Genomic DNA, 20,987 nt, shown 5'->3' on the forward strand with positions numbered 1-20,987 from the left:
CACAGAACTTGGCGACGTCACTTAAGTAGCGAGTCTCATTACTCGGTAGCTAATCCGTGTCCCTCCTTCACGAACGCAACGCAACGCAACAAAGCCCCTTTTGAAATGCGAAGTAGAAAGGGTTCCAGAGCGAGGGTTCTGAAAGGAAGGGGGTTCCTCAATCCGGCCCGATTTCTCACCGGAATCTCCGAGAAATACCCACATCTTCTCATTCGAAGAAAATAAAGAGGAAAATCAGCGAAGAAAGAGGGAAATCGAAATTACCAGTCAATTGATGGAATGGCCCACCTTCGATGACCAATCTTCGCTACAGCCTACAGGTACTCTCCAATTTTTCCTTTTTTTTTTTTTTTCTAATTCTTTTTTTTTTTTTTCCGCAACCCCGCATCGGCTTTTTATTGTCGTTGTGGGTTGTTGGCCACAGTGGACTCGTGAGTCCTCTGCAATCAACCCGTGAGTGCGTCCATGAGTGCGTTTGTCGAAAATTCCAAAAATAATGGGTGAGGATATTGATGATATCGACGATTATCGCGCGATATCTAGATTTGCTGTATTTTTCTAAACTTCCGGGGGATCTCGTGTGGGTTTCATCTCGCTGGCAAGAGATACGATAATATCGGCCAATAGTATCGATATTACGAACACTGGCACCAACCAAACAATCAGCAACTTGTCACAAAATCTGAAGCAACCGAAAGATCCCTCAAGAAGAAGTGAGATCAAAGTGAAAGCTTTCCTTGTTTTGATACCATGACAGAGAAGAAAATAATTTGAGAAGGAAGAAAAAGCCATATAAGGCTGGACATCCAACCTTATTTATAATATATGGAAATGTATAATTACATATATGCCCTTAGAACTTAAAGAAAGAAAATAGGGCAAAAGATGGAAAAAAAAAACGTAAATAACTTAAAGAGAAATAAACCTAGTACCAAAAGGCCCACAACCCAAAGACCAAATAGGCCCACATGCAAATGTCTGTACATCTCAACGTGGGTTTGCCTGCAAGCCAACATTCAACCCTTTGATGTGCTTCATGGAAGTTACCTTATCTCACATGTCACATCAACAATGACATGCCTAATTTTCAAATAAAAGATTCTCACTCTTTTCTACATATTTTTCCCATAAAGAATGAATTAATGCCTTCTAAATAGAATACCATAAATCCCGCTCTCTCCTCTAATTTACTTCATTGTGAGCTGAGATACCTATGTTCTATTGATATGGGGTGCTTTATGTAAACAGATGCAGGATCTATGGCAAGTAAAGAACCAGAACATGATTGACTTGTGTAAGGAGGCCAAGGAGCTCCAGAAAAAGTTTCTATCTTTCAAAATTAGTCACATTGATAGGGTACTGAAAGTTCTCTTCTTCCTAAAATTAAGGATCTGTAGTATCTGGTACTTCGCCTGAAGTGTTGGACAAGTTGCTTCTCTCTCTCATTATTTATTTATTTTTATTTTTTAAAGCAAAGCTGTAATGTTTCTGTTGTGCTTTCAAGATGTTTATAAATTTGTTTTAGAACTTAACCAGAAAAATTGATCGGATTCTCTGAAAGTGGAGCACTCTCAGCTGGATGGGTTAAATGACTATTTTTAGGGAACTTATTCTGCTGAACTTAGTATAAAAGTAGAATCATTTCTGAAAATTATCTGTAATATTTGGTACTTGACTGAAGTGTTGGAGAAGTTTCTTCCTTTTCAATGAAGTTGTAATGTTTGTCATGATATTCAACAAGTTTATAAATTTGTTTCAGAACTTTATTGGGAAAATGGATTGAATTCCTCTTAAAATTGCAGTATGCTCAACAGGCTAGGCCATTAAGTATGACAATTGTTTAGGCACTGCTGCTGCTGAACGTACTAAAAAGAATTCTGACATACTGATGTCAATAATTTTGTGACTGCAGAAACTTGTATTGGTTTCTATGGTTATTCAGTCTTGAAATTGGAAAAAAATAAAATAAAATTGAGAGGATTCAGAAAAATAAATTACCTTGTAGTACAGGCAACATTTTCAAAATAAAAAGTTCACATAAAATACTGTTGGACATGTCATAAAACAGCTATGCTGTAATCACAATATGAATGGTGGCAATTTTTTAAGTCCCTCTGGGTATCCCACAGCCCCTCTTATGGTGGAGAAAATCAGTATACCTATATCTTGTCAATTATCTTTGTCTTCTCCCGGTTCATGCTTTGTGTATCTGCTAGATACTTTGTAATTGAATATATCAAGGATTAAATTTGATATTAGGTTCCAACTTGGCTTCACTAAAAACTGAGTTGATTTGGGGCAAGATGGATTGTAAATAAAAAGGAAACCTTCAAAAACATTGGAGGAATATAAAATAAGTTAGAAATACACTCATGTACACATGCATTATTGCACATTCATGAACTACATACTCGCACATCTCACCCATGCAGGCATAGACATGGTAGTAAAAACGGTTAACAGCCGTTACGTAATGGTAAAGGTATGACCTGTTACACGATACGGGTTCTAATGACCTTTCTGGGAAAAAAAGGCCTGTAATGGTTGTGTAACAGCCATTACAGGCCCATAATGGCACAAGACGAGGCTAATACAGTTTCTTCCTTCTTAAAAATTTGTGACCATTACAGGGCCATAATGGCCACTATGGCTCGTTTCATAACAACCATACTGGCCATTATGACTACCGTTACCATTATTGAATACGTTGGGCACAGAGATGCACACACAAACACAACAAACACGCACGTAACATCTACAAACATTCATAGTAATTGTGCTTATTATGGTAGTTGGTACTCCTCATGAGTTGTTAATTCACTACCATAAGGTTTCTGGTTACATATTAATTTATTACTGTAAGATTTCTGGTTAAATATTTAGAGGGTTGCAAAATGTCCCCACCTTTATGGGGATGTTGGCAACGTCCCCAAAGCTTCTAAATGCCATGTGGCTGACCTATCATTGATTTGAACAGTTCATTCATTCATACAACTAGGGGAAAGCCATTTTACAAAAATCATAGCAATCAGATGATCCTAAACATCCCCATCAATAGCATGAAAAATGGGCAGTCAAGATTGAATAGAGAAACAAAATAGGTCCAATCATCATCTTGAAACATCTATCCAATAGATCTTTGTATTTTTTATGATTCCAGATTAGCACTATAGTCTGATGATTCTAATCATGTGATCTATGGCCAGTAAACAACAGATGGCTGTAAGAAAATGGCCCCATTTCAAAGGGTTACCATCATCCGATCAACATGTTTCTTGCACCATGGCTAGCTCCCAATAGTACTATTGAATGAACCATGCCGATTAATGATTGGGCATCCCATATGGCATTTAGAAGCTTTTCCGGTGCTACCAACAATCCCATAAATCTTCAATGCATAAATGTGCAGGTTATTGATTTATGTTGTCAACTTGACATTATAACAATACAACTTTATAAATAAGATAGTAAACTAGTAAAGACTAATTAATCGATGTTTTAATTTATCGATCATCATAATCATCTAAATCTTATCCAAACTAATTGCGGTTGGCTACACAAATACTATCATGCCATTCCACTCAATCAAGTGCCATATCCTTGGTTAAACTATTGGTCATCAAATCTTTTCTAACTAGCTCCACCAACATCCTTTTAAGCCTTAAACCTGAATCAACTCACTCATTCTAACTGGTGTAGTAGTTCTTGGTCTCTATTACACATGGTCAAACCATCTATTTACATTCCTTCATCTTATTACGTATTTGTGCTACTCCTAATCCCTTAAGTTCATTCATTTCTAATTCTATCATCCCTCATCTTGCCACTCATTTTTTCAACGTCTTCATTTTAGCTATACTCATCATATGAACATTTTCTTCCATGAATGGCCAACATTCTTGTTGTCAAGCATGGTTGGTCTTATAGTCTTCCTATAAAATCTCCCCTTCAATTTGATTGCTATTTGCGTTTAGATAAAACTCTAAAGGCACATCTCCACTTCATCCACCTAGCTCTAATTCTATGAGCAACATTCTTCTCAATCTCCTCTTCCACTCCTTTTGTCACTACAATTGCATTCCAAATACTTTGTTTTAGTCTTGCTTATTTTAAAACCTTAAAGCATCCCTCCATTGTTCTAGCTTTGCATTCACCTCCTCACTTGTTTTGTCAATGAAAACTATATTATCTACAAACGAACATCCACCACGAGACCTCTTCATATTAATGTCGTGTTACTGTTAACTCATTTACAACCCATGTAAAAAGACATGACTCAATGCCGACCTTTGGTGTAAGCCTACAGTAATTGGAAACTCACTTGTCTCTCCAATAGTAGTCCTCACATTTGTTACCGCTCCCTTGTGCATATCATTAACATTTGAAAATATTTCCTCTTGAGACTACAGTAATTGGAAACTCATTTACCCATCAGATTCTCTCTAGAGAGCTTATCATATGCTTTCTCTAAGTCAATAACGACCATGTGCAAATCCTGCCTCTCCTTGTATTCTCTATTAGCTTTCTAAGTATGAAAATAGCATCAAAGGTTGGCCTTCTTGGCACAAATCCAAATTGATATTCCCATACATTTGTCTCATGCCTTAATCTTTACACGATCACTCTCTCCAAAGTTTCATGCTATGCCTCATAAGTTTAATCCCACAATAGTTAATGAAGCTTTGTATTTCTCTTTTATTCTTGTAAATAGGTACCATGGTACCTTTCCTCCATTCATGTGGCATTTTTTTGGTCTTATAATCTTGTTGAACAACTTTGTCAACCAAAATAAACCATTATCTTTCATGCACTTCCAAAGTATACCATTTGGTCCTAGGCCTTTCCTTTCTTCATCTTTCTCAAAGCTTCTTTCACTTGGGATATCCTAATTCTGCAAAAGTATCTCTAGTCGTTGGCCTTATTTCAGTTTATGATTCTTTCTATACCTAAGCTCTTAGAGTGGTCATCTTTTAACAAGTTATGGATGGCTTCACCTTTCATCCATCTCATTGTCGTTAACCAATAGCCTTTGGTCATACTTTAAATGAATCTAACATGATCTAGGTGTTGGGTTTTCAACTTTCAACTCATGCACCACATATCCACATGTGTGAAGGATCAGGTACAATCAATTCAAACAAAGAAAATGAAAATGAAAGGAGAGAGATTAGAGCATGCCTCTTTGTTGATGAAGATTCTTTAAGCTCTTATCTTCAAGCCACAACTCTTTTTTAAGATCTCTAGCCTCCAAGAGTTGAACACCTTAAGTTCTTAGATCCCCACAACCTCTAAGAGATGAACCCTTTGATCACTCTATGTCCAAGCCTTCAGCCTTTGGCTTTCCCTTCTTATAGGGTTTCCACTGTGCACTTGAGGTCTTTTCGCACATGAACTCTAACCATGACACACACCATCCTATGTTCTTCCACTTCATCATCACCCTACTATTATGTGGTCTCAGTCCTAAACATGGTTCCCACTCGGTGGTTGTCAAGATCCACTGTTGGATTTTCTACACATGACTAGCAAAAGGAAACAATACTTAAAATACAAACAACATTGTTTTCCTTTGAAAAACCTTTTCAATGAAAACCTTTGACCTAAAACAAAAACCTATATCAGCCCTGTTACAGATCCGTCACGGTTGTTACATGTCATTTTTTTTTTCTGTAACAGCTGTTACAACCCCTTAATACGTAATAGTTGGTATTGTTACTGTTACGTAGTGGCCTTGATGGACCCGTATACAGCACATCTTGAAAATAACTTACATAGCTCATGATTTACTGGGCCTGTCAATCCTAGTGGTCTTTTATGGTGAAGTAATCTATACAACAAGATCGCATGGCGTGGATTCCTTGTTGGACTATCATATGCCTTAACATTTTCACATGATTAATCCAATCACAAGCATATGTCACTCTAGGTATCAGGAATCACTACATGTGTCAAAGCTAACCAATCAGATAATGAGGGCGCATGACTAGCCCTTGGGTCCAAGGATATTTGGATAGGGTGCTCGTGAGCGTTTGCTTCCTGTATGGGACTTAAAGGGCATTGCTCACATGATCTCATGGTTCAATATGCCAACCACACTAGGTTGAGCACACCCATGTGCTTATGTGAGTTTCATAACTCAGATTGCCTTGAGACAAAGCAACACTGCTTAATGTAAGTCATTAGTCATATGGCAACCTTACACACTCACTAGCCCAAGAACGTGATGGTTATGAACAAAGTTTCATGGATAAGGCAGTCCAGGCCTTATATCTCACGTGAAACTGACATGCCATATGCACAAGGCTTGCTACAACATCCATAATGGACTTCAGTCATGGTTTCATTCAAACCATAATGAACGTGTTAGTGCAACCTTTGTGATGCATGGAGATATGCATAGTTCATGTTTGCATTTGTTAAAACTGTGTCCATGATAACATTAGTGGGGCATTGATTGGGTTCATAGCCACAAAACCCAACACTAGATCTGTACCCTTCTTTCCTCTCTCACTTTTGCAGGTTTGAAGATATCCTTCTCACATTCTTGTCCCCAATCTATTATACATACCATCATATGCCTTGAATTTAGCCTCATTACTAATTCTTAGGTTTTTATTTTTTATTTGTTTGCATTTCTATTTTCTTCTAAAATTCTCTTATGCCTTGAAGCATGGCTGTTTCTTGATAATAGCCTTTTAGACCTCATCTTTCTATCACTAAGTTTTCTTATAGGGGTGGCTTTTCCCTCTAGATACTCTTAAAACTTCTTCCACCACTTCCCTAATGCACTCAACCATCTCATTCCACATAATATTAACTTCTTCCTTGACATTCTGCTGTCCTTCTTTCATCAATTGATTACTAAATAACACTGTTGGATCTTGAGAAAGTCAACTCACATTGGCACATAGCAGACATGATTGATGAAATCTATGATATGTTGGGATTTGCAATTTAGTTTATTTCATGTTCATCATGAAACAAATGCAGATGCCAACATTCTTGCCAAGCTTTTGGCAGACCACTCTGCCACAGTTTTTGGTGACTCAACTCCCATAGCATGATATGGTTTCTCCAGCTCTTCGGCTTGTTGGGCTGTGTTTTTCCTTTCTTTTAGCTCTTTCCTAGTTTCTTTGTTCATTTTTATTTATTTATTTATTTGGAGTTTCTTCTTTTCTTAATTAAGTAATGGTATCCATTAGTAAAAAAAAAGAGCCAGGAACAAGTAGCAGCCAGGTGTTTCAGATTCACGGAGCGATGGTGCTGGAACCATCCCAAATTAGAGAGAAGATGTTTGATTTCTATTCCAGGGTATACTCTAGAGAGGGGTTTCGTAGACTGACTCTCAGTTTGCTTCACTTCAAGCAAATATCTCATGATGGAGCAATGTGGATTGAGAGAGATTTTAAAGAGGAGAAATTTTGAAGGCTCTAGGGGCATGGACAGAAGGATCTAGGTCTAGATGGTTTTTTACGGGTTTTTTTTTTCCCAACATTATTAGGACATAATCGAGGAGGGTCTTCTGTTTCATAACAGAGTTCCAAAATAATTCCATTTCAAATAAGGGTCTCAATCCAATTTTCTTTGAAAGACTTTAGGTCAGTTAGTCTAGTTGGAAGGGCTTAGAGGATTTTGGAGAAATGTCTCTCGTTGCATTTGAGAGAGGCTTTAAGCCAAGTTATTTCTCTACCTCATGTAGCATTCATAAAGGATGGGAAGATCTTGCATGGAATCTTAGTTGCAAATGAATGCATCGAGTTGATAAGGGTATGCTGGCATTGTCTGCAAGATCGATATGGAGAAGGCCTGTGTGCATGTGGACTGGCATTTTTTTAAACCATGCAAAGAATGGGTTCTGAAATGAGATGGATTAGGTGGATAAAGATTGTATTCCGAGTGACAGTCCGACATTTCCCAAGGGGCAGGTGGCTAATCTAGCAAGCCATTCAGTTCATTTTTTGTTGAGGTGACAACGTGAAGTTTTGGTTAGATCCTTTACTTGATGAACTTCCTTAATTAGTCTATTCCTTCCTTTTCCAATTGTCTACAAATAAGGAAGCTAAGGCAGTAGACAGCTATGCTGTTAGTGGGGTTGTGGTAGTTTGAAATATGTTAGAAATTACATCCTTTGAGACCCTTACAGGAAAATTGTACAGTATTAACAATCAGTTGTTCAACCATGGATAGGAAGGCTTGGAAATGGTTAAAGAACGGCAATTTCTCCTCAAATTCGTTCTTGAAATATATGATGGAAATCAACGAAGGTTCATCTCTGCTTGCAACTGCCTAACATCCAAGCTTTGTGTGGATTGCTATGGCAACTAAAATCTCTTGTAGTCGACTATCTCAAGAAGAGAAATATGATGATTCCAAACATGTACTTCATGTGTAAGGAGGCTGAATAGTTTTTTAACTGCCTCTTTCCTCATTGCCAAGTCTCAAGAGTCATCTAAGATGGTAGTTTTTTTTTTTTTTCTTCCCAGTCTTTTTGTAGTGTGGGCCACATTGCTTCTATCTTAGAGCTGATTGCAGGATGGGAAAGAGGTCTGTTTGCTCCCCCAAGGAATTATTCATGGGAGATGGTGCCATGTGTTATATTGGGAAATTTGGAAAGAAAGGAATGCTTGCATCTTCTAAGGCAGGCAGAGGTGGAGGATATTATCAAAGCAATTTGCTATATGATCATTGGCTGGGTTATGCATCTTCTCGACTAACGGGGAATTTCAGTTTTGACTTCATTGCCAATGTGGCATCTAAATGCCACAAAATCTCTTAAGCAAGGTGATTCTATGGTTTCTTGGGTTTGGGACATTTGAAGGGTGTTGGATTTTGTTGTGTTGCTTTGGTTATGTTTTGCCTCTTGAGTCATCTCTTATGTTCTAGTTGTATTTTTTTCCTTTTTTCTAATAAATTTTGGTTTACATTAGAACAAGTTTGCTTGCATTTTTCACATGATAATCATGTTATTATTAACAAAATCAATAGAAAAAGAACCAGCGACATCTAGCATTGGGTTGATTATGGGTTTTGGTATTCGTTGTTTGAAGTTGGTTATGTTCCATCTTCAATTCGTGGAAGGCATGCTGATTTCTTCTGGTGCATTTGTTGCTCTAATGAAAAATCTGAGAAGTATTTTTGGTACTTGGAAGTGGTTTTTGGTTTCCCTGTCAATCTAGGAAAATATGTGATAGTATGAGTGTGGGTTCCATAGTCAAATGGCACAATTATTTTTGGAGCTTTTGGGTTGTTTGTTTGCTATCTTGGGGCCAATCCCCTTGTAAACTTGCTATCTCATCTTAAAATGCTGCTCATTGTGGTGTCTTTAGAGGATCCAAGCAAATTTGCATTTGGGAAGGGATGAACAAGGGGCATGAATTTCATCTCACGAACGGAAAAGTGGAGGAGCCAAACACATTATGGATGGTTGTGATCGTGAATGGGCATAGATGGCGTTGACATCATGTTGCATTCACCTTCGTAGATGACATGACGATGGCCTAGGGGGCGATGGACCTCAACAGGTTCGACAAGGAATGTTGTGTTTGATCCTGGAGGGTGGCTAGGGCCTTAAGGGCCCACCTCTAGCGACTTGGGTGCACCAATTTACCCCATTCTTCAATTCACATTTGGTCGCAAAACAATCGACATCAAACGTCACTACCCACAATGAGGCTATGTGGCAATGCATGATCTATGGTTCATAGTATTTGATTTTGGAGGATGCCAACAAGCACCGTGTGACCACATAACATTCAAGTGTTCAGACACTAACTTGAAAACGAGTTCTCTCCAACAAGGGGAGCAACATTGTCAAATGGCATATGCAATCCATGCACATATGGGACATTATGCGATCGCATAGTGTCCCAACGGTCAGAAATCTGACCATTGGGATTTTAATACACGCAAACACAATATGCGATTGCATATTTGATGTATATGATCACATAATGTCCCAACGGCTAGAAATCTGACTATTGAGATTACACACACACACACACACACATTTTCAACAACTTTGAATCCCTCCTTTCGTTCATCTCCAATCTAAAGCTCAATCTTTCTCTATTTTACTCTTTTTCCTCTCTTACTCTAATCTCTCTACAACTACATGACCAACAACTCTTTTTCAATTCAAGTTTCAAGAGTACAAGACTTCAAAGGTCAAGAGATTCCATCCACAACTCTTTCAAGTTTTCCATTCTCAAATCTCTAGTGAAAGTTGAAGTGTTCATTATTCAAAGATCAAGATTCAAGCATTCAACAAGACTCTATCATTCAAGATTCAAGAACATTTCAACTTCGTTCCTCCCAAACTTTAATTTCTTAATTCTTGTTCATTTCATTTAGTAGATAGTAATATTCATTCTCTACATTCTCTAATCTCTTATTCATTTTAGTAGTGAAATACAAGACTCTCTCTCTCTCTCTCCTCCCCCTAGAATAACTTACAAGTGTATAAGAATCATGTCTTCTTTTTAGTTCTTCCTAATCTTTTTTCTTTGAAACTCAACTCAAATGACTTGGGTTGAAAGTATTGTAATGTTACCGAAAAGACTCACATAGTGTGTGAGTATGCGGGTTTTTAAATGTTTTTGGCATTACACAACACAAGGAACACGTTGCACACATACTGGGATCAAATGCAAGAACATGTCCCAACATATCTCTAGAAATCCAAAAGAAAATCATCGTGTACATGGATAAACAATCAAGGAGAAAACACAAGTGTCGTACTACGAGAGGAGTTAATAGAACAAGAAGCATATGAAAATATAGATGTGGTTGATGCATGTCGACTGGGCGATCTTAGACCATCGGCTTTGAAAAGAGTTCATGGACATGGGCCCATGGATAGGTGGTGTAGACCACATTCCAAGGATGTGGTCGACCAGAAGGGTAAGGGCAAAGGACCCACGCACACTACTTTGGAAAACCGATACAAGTAAAAAGATAGGAAAACTACAATTTAATATATTGCTAAGTGGTTATACCAAGCTGGTGTTGCTTTCAACACTGTTAAGTTGAAAAGCTTTAAGGTTATGGTGGAATCAATAGGTCAATTTAGACTTGAGATTAAGCCTCCATATCACGAAGTAAGGAAAACATGCCTCAAAACCAAGGTTGATTTTATAAGTTTCATAGTTGAATATAAAGAATCGTGGAAAACCTATGGTTGTAATCTTATGGTTGAGGATGGACTGATAAATCTAGTTGGATTCTAATCAAACTTTTTAGTGAATTGTCCAACTGGAACAATGTTTTTTAAGCTGTAGATGCATTAGTCCATTCCCACACGGTTGATCATTTGTTCAAATTATTAGATAGTGTAGTTGAGAAAGTAGGAGAGGAGTATGTTATCCAAGTTATCATGGGCAACGTCATATATAGCCGTTAGAAGAAGTGTCGTTTATTTTCGACTCCTTATGTAGCACATTGTACAGATCTATGTTAGAAAATATGGGTTAATTGTACATTAAAGTGATTGCTACAGCTAGAAGAATCACAGACTTTATGTACAAATATGTCCTTCTCCATCATATGAGAAAGCACACTGGGTGTAACTTGCTTCGTCCAATTGTCATCTATTTCGCAACAACCTTTTTAATACTACAAAGATTGTGTTAAAAAAAAGTGGAGCTTAGAAGCTCTGTAGTGTCAGCCAACTGGAACAATAGGCCTTGGTCAAAGAAGGACGAAAGGAAGCTAGTCCAACAAACAATTCTCTTGCAATCTTTTTGGACAAGTACTAAAGGCATTAAAATTATCATAACCCTTGGTGACTGTGTCGCGATTGGTGGATGGAAATGAGAAAGCCACCAATGGGTTACATCTATAATTTAATGGAGAGAGCTAGAAACAAAATCATGAATCACTTCAACTATAAAGAACATGATTACAACCCCATTTTAAATATTATAGATAGGGGATGGACCAGCTAAATGTCATCTCCATTGTATTCAGGTGCCTACATCATTAATCTGACTATATTGTTCTCTTCCACCTATCGGACAGAGGCATAAGCAACACATATAGTTGACTTTGTTAATGTCTTAGAAAAAATGATTCCAGATAAAGGAGAAGAAGACATGATTTTCGCTCTACTAGACTTCTATTCGAAGGGTACGGGTATTTTCTCAAGAAAAATATTCATCAGGCATAGGACTATGAAATTGTCAAGTATGAACGTTTTAGCGACTTGATTTAACTTAGAAATAGTTTTTAAAAATGTACAAAGTCTAACCTACTTAAATTGTTATTTCATTTGACTAGTGAGTTTCCTATGAAGTGGACCCGAATAGGAAGGATCCGATACTAAAGAATCTGGCTATGAAGATTTTTGGACTCACGTATTTTGTTAGTGGCTGTGAGCGCAACTGGAGCATGTTCGAGGCGGTAAGTTTAACAATTCACTCCTTAATTTGAACTTAGTCTTAAATCTTAAGGATTAAAAAGTAACATCCATGAGCGCCATCGCTAATGCACTTTCTTTAATGTAGATTCACAAAAAATAAAAAATAAAATAAAATAAAAAATAAATTATCTTGAACAAAAGAAACTCAATAACTTGATCTTCGTCCAAATACAATCAGAAGCTGCGAAAACGATTCTAGGCTAGGCATGAAAAGTGAACTTTCTATGATCCTATCTATGTAGATGATTTGGATGTAGATAGTGAGTGTCTCGTAGAGACAAATGACTCAGTCTTTACAGGTGATGACCTAACAAGTGCCTAAGTCGAATATGCCGCATTTGGATCAGCACCTGGAGAAAATACTTTCACTTGAAAGTGAGGTGGTGGATGAGATTGAGGAGATAGAAGAAGTTCAAGATCAACCATTAGATGTGGATGAAGTATTAGTGTGAACAGGTGATAAAGAAACAGAAGAAGATGAAGTGTACGTCGAAGAAGGAGATGACTTTGATGGTGGTGATTAGATGCCACAATGACAACTGGATCAATGTATATAGTATTAGTATGTTAATTTTTTTATTTCATTATTTTATAAGTTGTGCCTTTTTTTAAAATTGTATTTGTACATTAATTTGTAAGTTGTAAGTTGTAACTTGAAACTTGAAAGTTCCATTTATCAATAAAATTTCTATTTTCCAAGTTTTTGATAATTAAATATTCTGTAAAATATAATTGTACATTAAATAGCTTGTTGATTGTCTCAGATGAACTTGAAATAAGTAAAAATAAGTTATCCAATCATTTAGGGCCTGTTTGGATTTGTGGAAAGGGTGGGAAAGGAAATTATATTTATCGAGAAACCTTATTTCCAGGAAAGCATGGGAAAGGAAATATTATTTCTCCTGCTTGTTTATCAACATCATTTTCTCAAGAAAAATGAGCTTTATTTTCAAATCAGATGTTTAGAAAAATAAAATTTTCTTGGGAAATTCTTTTGGTTGCAATTTCAAGTCTTGAAGTATTTAGGAAGCAATGTGAGCCTCACTCTAAGGGCACTTGTTCATCGTCTTAGATGGAATATCTAGTATCCACACGCAAAACTATGTTCATCCTGTCCACATAGATTCTTGTGGACAGGCCCACTTAAGTTGTGTATTGGGCTGATTTTTTGTCCCATTGCCTGACATTGAGGGACGATCCTGATTTACGGAGTGGATTTGACATAGTGAACATGGTGGGGACAATATCGATGTACGGAATGGATTTGACATAGAGAATATGGTGGGGCTATGCAAAACTCATTTAACGAATAGCAGCCACCACCTCACCCAAGATTACTATGGTGCCACCTTAATGTATGTATTCTATACCCACATCGTCCATCCATTTTGCTAGATCATTTTAGGGCATGAGCACAAAAATAAAACAGATCCAAATATCTAGTGGACCATACCATAGGAAACAGTGGTGAATAACCATTAAAAACTTCTTGTGGGCCATAAAGGTTCTGGATCAAGTTGACATTTGTTTTCTTCCCTTCATCCATGTTTATTTGACCTTACCAAGGATGGCAAATAAGCATTATGGAAACATTACGGTGGGCCCTAGGAAGTTTTTAATGAAGGGGCGTTCAATCACCATTGTTTCCCATAGTATGGTCCACCTGAGATTTGGATTTGCTTCATTTTTGTGCTTATACCCTAAAATGATTTGGGAAAATGGATGGATGGCTTGGATGTATAATACATACATCAAGGCGGGCCCCACAATAAGGGTTGCACAATCTTAGGTGTGGCCAGAGCATCACTTAATCCGCTCCCAATTTCAGTGGGATATGGTAGTGACCTTTCCAGTTCCACATCGGTGCTGGAAAAGATCTATGGTCCCAACCATGATGTATGTGTTTTATCCACGCCGTCCATTCATTTTTGCCAACTCATTTTAAGGCATTAGCACAAAAATGAAGCATATCCAAATCTCAAGTGGACCATACTATGGGAGACACTATGGGAAACAATGGTGGTTGAACGCCCATCATTAAAAACTTTCCAGGGTCCACCGTAATGTTTAGTTGCCATCCAACTTGTTGATTGGGTCACACAGATCTGTACGAAGGGAAAACACAAATATCAGCTTGATCCAAACTTTAGTGGCCCCAAAGAAGTTTTTAATGGTGGGCATTCAATCACCATTGTTTACTATGGTGTGGTCCACTTAAGAATTGGATTTGCTTCATTTTTGGGTTAATGTCGTAAAATGAGCTGGAAAAATGGATGAACGTCATGGATAAAATACATACATCATGATCGGCCCACAGAGCCTTTCCAACACCAACTTGCACCCTGTGCGTATGGAGGGGCGACTCACAAATCCAATTCTGAGAAAAAAGGGAGCAGATTAGTTGCAGCAATGGCCTCACCCAAGATGATGCGGCCTTTATCGTGGGTCCCACCTGGATGTTATTCTATATCTACGCCGTCCATTTGTCTTTTCATATCATTTTAGGACATGATCCCAAACTTGATATAGATCCAAATCTCAAGTGGACCATACCATGGGACATAGTGGTGACTAATCATTAAAAACTTCTTGTGGGCCATAAAAGTTTTGAATCATGGTGATATTTTTATTTTATCTTCATCCAAGATTGTGTGACCTTATCAATAGTTAGATGGAAAATAAACATTATAGTGGGCCCTAGGAAGTTTTCAATGGTGGGGCATTCAATCACCATTGTTTCTTATAGTATGGTCCACTTGAGTTTTGGATCTGCTTCAATTTTGGGTTCGCACACTAAAATGATCTAGAAAAATGGATGGACAGCGTGGATATAGGATACATACATCAAGGTGGGCCCATGGTAAGGGTTGCACCATCTTGGGTGAGGCGGTGCCGAACCTAATCGGCTAAGAGAAAACGTAGGAAAGGAAATGTCCTTTCTCAAGGGTCTGGATGAGAAAATAAAAAGACAATTTTGAACAAAAATTGGCTGTGGGAAATTGAATTTCCCTTCCTTTACTATGATTTTGGTGTTTACAAACAACCGAAAGATGGTTTCTCGAGAAACCGTGTTTCCTTTCCCAGCATTTCACTAAATCCAAACAGGCCCTTGGGAAGTTTCCCTAATTTTTTAGAAAATTTTACATTGTTTCCCTTAATTTTCATTTTTCTTTAAAAAATAAAATAAAAAATGTATGCAATTGCACATCCGATTGCATATGCAATCGCACGCAATCACATATGCAATTCGACAACATTGAGGGGGAGTGATGGAGACATGTAGCCATGGCCTACTTGAATGGGTTCGAGTGCACTACCCGTGGCTGGTTTATGGGAAACACATGCAAAACAAATGAGGTCAAGTGGGTCAAGTGGTCCATACATTTTTCATTTTTGTAAATTTTGGAGTTTAGGGGGTATTCTTTTAATTAATTTATTTTCTTGTTGTTAGTTGTTAGTTAGGAACTTACGTAAGTAGTTAGAGTTACTTTGGTTTGTTGGGGTAGTTGTGATTAGCCTAATCACCATGATTAGTTAGTGTCAATGTTCAAAATATCAGTATCGCGTTATGTATCGCACCCATGGGATACAGATACATATCGGTTATCGCATGGGATATATTGGTTGTATCGCGTAATGTATCGTTGTTGTTGGAAACATTGGGAATTGGTCGAATTTTTCAATGAAATTTTAGTGATTGTTAAAAAGGACATCAATACACACTTACAAATCAAAACATTACAAAAAACAAGTGCACAGAATGAGTTTTCTTTGTATGGGGTCCTAATCTATGCGTTGTCTAACTGAATTGATGCAAGTATATTCAAAGTCTATTCATATAATTTATAAATGTAAGAAGACGTGGAAACACAAGCAATACATTCAAAAGAAAAAGAAGAATCACTAGATTAGGTTACATACATGTTTGATTTTGATTTTTTTTTTTTTTTTTTTTCAATTTTCCGCGACTCGATCCTTCTCCTCTAAATCTCGAAATCGAAGTTCCCAATCCATGATTTTTCATGCCATGCAAAACATGAAAAATAATGGATTTGTAACAATTTGACATTGATTTAACATGATTTTATAAGGAAAAAAAAAAAGAATCGAAAAAAAAAAAGTTCACTGGATCGAACATGTGGGATATATCCCACTATTTGTGTGTTTCGTATCGCACAGGTGGGATACAAGATATATCGTGGGATATATCATATATCGGCTAATATCATCGATATTTAAAACACTGGTTAGTGTTAAGTACAGTTATGTAATTAGTCGGGGAGGTTGTGGTTAGTTAAGAGTTTGTTATAAGAGGTTTATAAACACCTTGTAATAAGCATTATTTAATGGAGCTTTGACTTTTATAATAGAAATTGAGTGAAAGGAGGAGAGGGCTTGGCTTTTGTGTCTTTGAGTGTGTTTACATGCAAAGCTTCCCTCTTTACTTCTTCATTTTCTAGCTATAAAGCATGGCTTCTTCTGAACCTGCTGAAGCAAGCGATTCAGATTATGTCAGGGCTGAAGAGGTGGTTTGTTTCTAGGCTTTTCTTTTATCCAAGGTCACCTGGATCATGGGTTGCTTTGGTACATGGTACAGAAACAAGTGCCCGCTATGCTTCTTCCTCCAATATGTGGTACTGGTAGGCTAGGGGTAGGATCATGTGTGTCACTCCAATACATACATTATGTATGCAGTATAGTTCCGTATCTAAACTCATATTGCAATTTATATACGAAATGATGGATGTTATTGTTGTAGACCCGTAAGCTTAATGTTATATTATAACTAAATAAATAAGAATGAAAATCTCCACATTGTAAATATAAATTTGCTTTAACTTAATCAATAGTAAGAATATAGAGCCATAATTTTGGGTCACTGAAAATAGCGATCTGGATTGCAAATGACCCGTAATCTGGATAGCTTGATCTGGAACAGAAAACATGGGGGGTTTCATGTTTTAAATAGCATTACTTTTATCCATTTCGGGTTGGATGTTTGGTAAATAGTTAGCGAGGTGTTAAGGCAAGATGAACTGCAGAATGGTGCGCTTACTTGCAAGGTGGCTTTTAGTTCAACGAATAGATTCACTTCCTTTCTTGTAACTTGCAAAGGGGTGAAAAAATTCATGGAAAGATGCCTGGCGTGATGCTGTTTCTCTAGCTGAATCTTTCGCCTATTTTCTTATTGTCCGGTGAGGAAAAAATATAGTGATCATCATTAAGTCTTTGGAAAATCCATTGTGTGGAATATAGATCTTCGAAGAAACCTTTTGGAGACAGAAATTTGTCTGTTTGAAATGCTCTTAAGCTACACCTGGTTAATATAGTTCCGTCTGCCAAGGACAAGAAGATTTGGAAACACTCATGGAATTCAATTTTTTCAGTCTGTTTTCAGATCATAACTTCAGTGATGGAATGCTTGTAATGGAAATATAGGATGCTCCAGTCCCACCAGGGGTGCAACTTATGCATGGGTTGCAAAAGAAAACAAGACACGTAGGTCAGATAACTCGAAGAAGCCTAGTTTAGCTTTCCCAAGCAGGTGTCTTTGGTGGCATAAGGATGAAGAAGGTGTGGAACATTTGTTTCTTCATCACAATGTGGCTAGGGATGTCTGGGCATACTTCTTCAGCTTATTCGAGATAAATTTCACCCTCTAGTTAATTAATGTTTGGTACCCTGGCCCATTTCAGTTGACAGGGAGGATACTATGGTGGATGGTGTTGTATGGTATACTGTGGGGTTTGTTATGGGAGAGGAGAATCTTCAAAAACAGGTTAGTGTCAGCGGATTCTACTGAGTTATAACTGGTGTGGGCTCTTCGAAGGCCTGAGTTTAGGGGCTGGTCTTTTGAGAAGTTTACGAGGAACTGGAAAGCAGTTATTCAAGTTGACAGTGGATAATCTCAGCTCGCTTTCTTTTCCTTCAGTTTGGCTTTTACTCATTTTGTCTTTTTTCTGTATGTGGCCTATGAATGGTTTGTTCTAGCATTGGATATGAATTCGTGTCGAGAGGGTCAGTATCTTGTGGGCCATACTTGTAATCTTTTGTTGTTCGCTTAATAAAATTTGTCATTGTGAAAAAAAATATATAAAAATAAAAATAATCTATGCCTCATTATGACTTTATTCGGTCTTTTTTTTTTTTTTTTCTTGCATGAATAACTCTTAATTTCTAAAATCCTAGGATATCAAGCTAGCATTGCATTAAGACCTTATTAACCTTATCCCTTTCCCATTTCTTTTGGTTGGAATGAAATAAGGAAGCTATTTTATGTTAGCTTTGCTTCATCATGGTACTAAAGGTTCTATGAGACTTAATCATTGACAGCAGACTATTTTTTAGAGGAATTGTAGGGCCCTGATGCGGCAAGTCTATGCAAGTGGGGCCCATGCTTTGGTGATCCAAACTGTTGATCTGATAAGCCCCACCCGGGATGGAGTTTGGTCCAAAATTCTCCCAGATTCAGAGGTCCTAACCATTTGGTTAAGAAGAAAATGGCCAAAGATTGTGTGGCACTTGGTTTCTCCTTTTCTATAACAACTGGGCCCATCAAATAAATTATCTGGGTCACCAAACACTGGGCCCCACTTGTATGGACTTGGCACATCTACATACCATACATGTCGTAGTGTACCACGACCGTAAAATTTCATCCAATGTTTTAATCACATAGCGTACCGTTTGTGTTTGTAGGTAGTTTTATTGGTGTTATCATATAATGATATCATCTTTTTCATTTTGATCAACTTTTCATACCAATCGGCTTTGTTTTCTTGCTGCATTGATTCTTGGCACTGACGCTTTCTATTTATATTGGATCCTCTTGAAGGAGTTCAATTCTGAAGCAGATGCTCAAGCAAACCTGGCTGTTCATCTTGGGAGTGAGAACCATAAATCTCTGTAAACCCTTTTCAACTTTCAGTTTTAATGCAATTTTGATGAGATCTCTTTTGCTGCAGCTGGTGAGGTTTCCGAGGACTGCGACAACAGGGGCTAGTTACACTTTCAGCAGCAGCTACATATACTTTTTTGCATTTGCCCAGTGCTTGTAAGTTACATTTACCTACTTGCGCGATTCCATTTTTTGTTCCCTTTTTGCTGGGTGAGCTTAGGTGAAGGTTACTGAATTTTGCAGTTACGAGGACAAGGGCACTGGAAGATTTTGCAATTAGCATCCGGTCTTGCTGTGGCACATGGTATCTTTTGACTGACGTTTGAGGGCTGGGCCTGCCAGTGGGGCACACCATTTTGGCAGTTTCAGTCTATCACTCACTCTTTTCTTTTGTATCTTGCACTGCAAGTGGAAGGTTGTCACATGGCTGTTGTTAATTTTATCTGTGGGGCCAAAATCATACATAGATTGAAAGAGTATATTGTATAACTGAAAGCAGTTTTGAGAAACTGCTTGTCCTTGAATGATTATTCTAACAGTGCTTTTAAGAGTGAAACCTGTAGACCGCAAGAGGGCTAGTGTGTTTAAAGATGGCTCAACTCTCCATGACTTCCTGCATGACATGGACTGTTTCTCATTGCAATTGCAGGAGCATGGATGTAGTGTGACATGGACTGTTTCTCATTGCAGGAGCATAGATGTAGTGTGACATGGACTGTTTCTCATTGCGGGAGCATGGATGTAGTGTGACATGGGACTGTTTCTCATTGCAGGAGCATGGATGGCACACTGTGCTGCTGAAAAAGCTCAGTGAGCCCCACCATGATGTATTTGCTTTATCCACACCATCCATCCATTTTGCCAGCTCATTTTAGGGCTTCAGCCCAAAAATAAGGCAGATCTAAATCTCAGGTGGACCACAGTACTGGAAATGGTGATGACTTGGATGAAGGGAAAACACATATATCAGCTTTATTCAAAACATTGTAGCCCCCAATAAGTTTTTAATGGTGGGTGTTCAATAACCAGTGTTTCCTATGCTGTGGTCCACTAGAGATTTGGATCTTTTTGGACTCATTCCATAAAATGAACTGGCAAAATGGATGTGCAGCATGGATAAAAACACATATATCAGGGTGGGGGCCACAACTTTTACAGCAGCACATAGTACACAATCCGAGTCCTGTGTAGACATCCCCAGTCTCTACGAGTTCCTAAACGTGGGGTCCATTGTTAGCATTTGCTATTTATGGATAGATTGCACCAAAAAGTTAACCTGAGTGGAAAAATCATAGGCACGAATTCTTGGGGCCTCTATTTGCAAGCCACGCTGAAGGTGATTGGAGGTTTTGAGTATTCCATTGAAACCTTTTGGGGCAGGGTCCCTCCATGGTAGACCTATATCAACGGTCTGGATCGCCAAGCAGTGTTCTTCATTTGTATGGGCTTGAAGCTAAGGGAGACCCACCCATTCTTTGGCCACACGTAATTCCTTCATATTAAACTTGTGTTAAACGGTAGGTGCACTTGTATGCATGTCATTAAAGTAAAATTAAAAATTAAAAATAAATAAATAAAAGCTCTGTTATAAAGAGACACTTGGCTTGTGTAGTGTTGTACATGAGTTGCTAGTGGGACGCCGATTTTCTGCAAAAGCCTTTCGCAGGGAGTTCT

The 20,987-nt window shown here is 37.9% G+C and overlaps 1 protein-coding gene across 12 annotated transcripts in view; it reads left to right on the forward strand.

Moving 5' to 3' along the window:
• LOC131255456 (uncharacterized) overlaps window positions 1-19,905 on the forward strand; it is an 80,848-nt gene extending 60,943 nt beyond the window's left edge. For 11 of the 12 annotated variants that reach the window (XM_058256180.1, XM_058256183.1, XM_058256182.1 and 8 more), the window contains 4 exons: window positions 1,249-1,356; window positions 19,251-19,302; window positions 19,381-19,469; window positions 19,557-19,905. In XM_058256180.1, coding sequence (XP_058112163.1) covers window positions 1,249-1,356; window positions 19,251-19,302; window positions 19,381-19,418 — 198 coding nt within the window. In that variant the 3' untranslated portion in view covers window positions 19,419-19,469; window positions 19,557-19,905. The remainder of the gene's footprint in view (window positions 1-1,248; window positions 1,357-19,250; window positions 19,303-19,380; window positions 19,470-19,556) is intronic. The other variant, XM_058256179.1, reaches the window with a different exon arrangement.
• The last annotated feature ends 1,082 nt before the right edge of the window (window positions 19,906-20,987 follow it).

Source organism: Magnolia sinica, chromosome 9 (assembly GCF_029962835.1).
Source record: "Magnolia sinica isolate HGM2019 chromosome 9, MsV1, whole genome shotgun sequence".
NCBI lineage: Eukaryota > Viridiplantae > Streptophyta > Magnoliopsida > Magnoliales > Magnoliaceae > Magnolia > Magnolia sinica.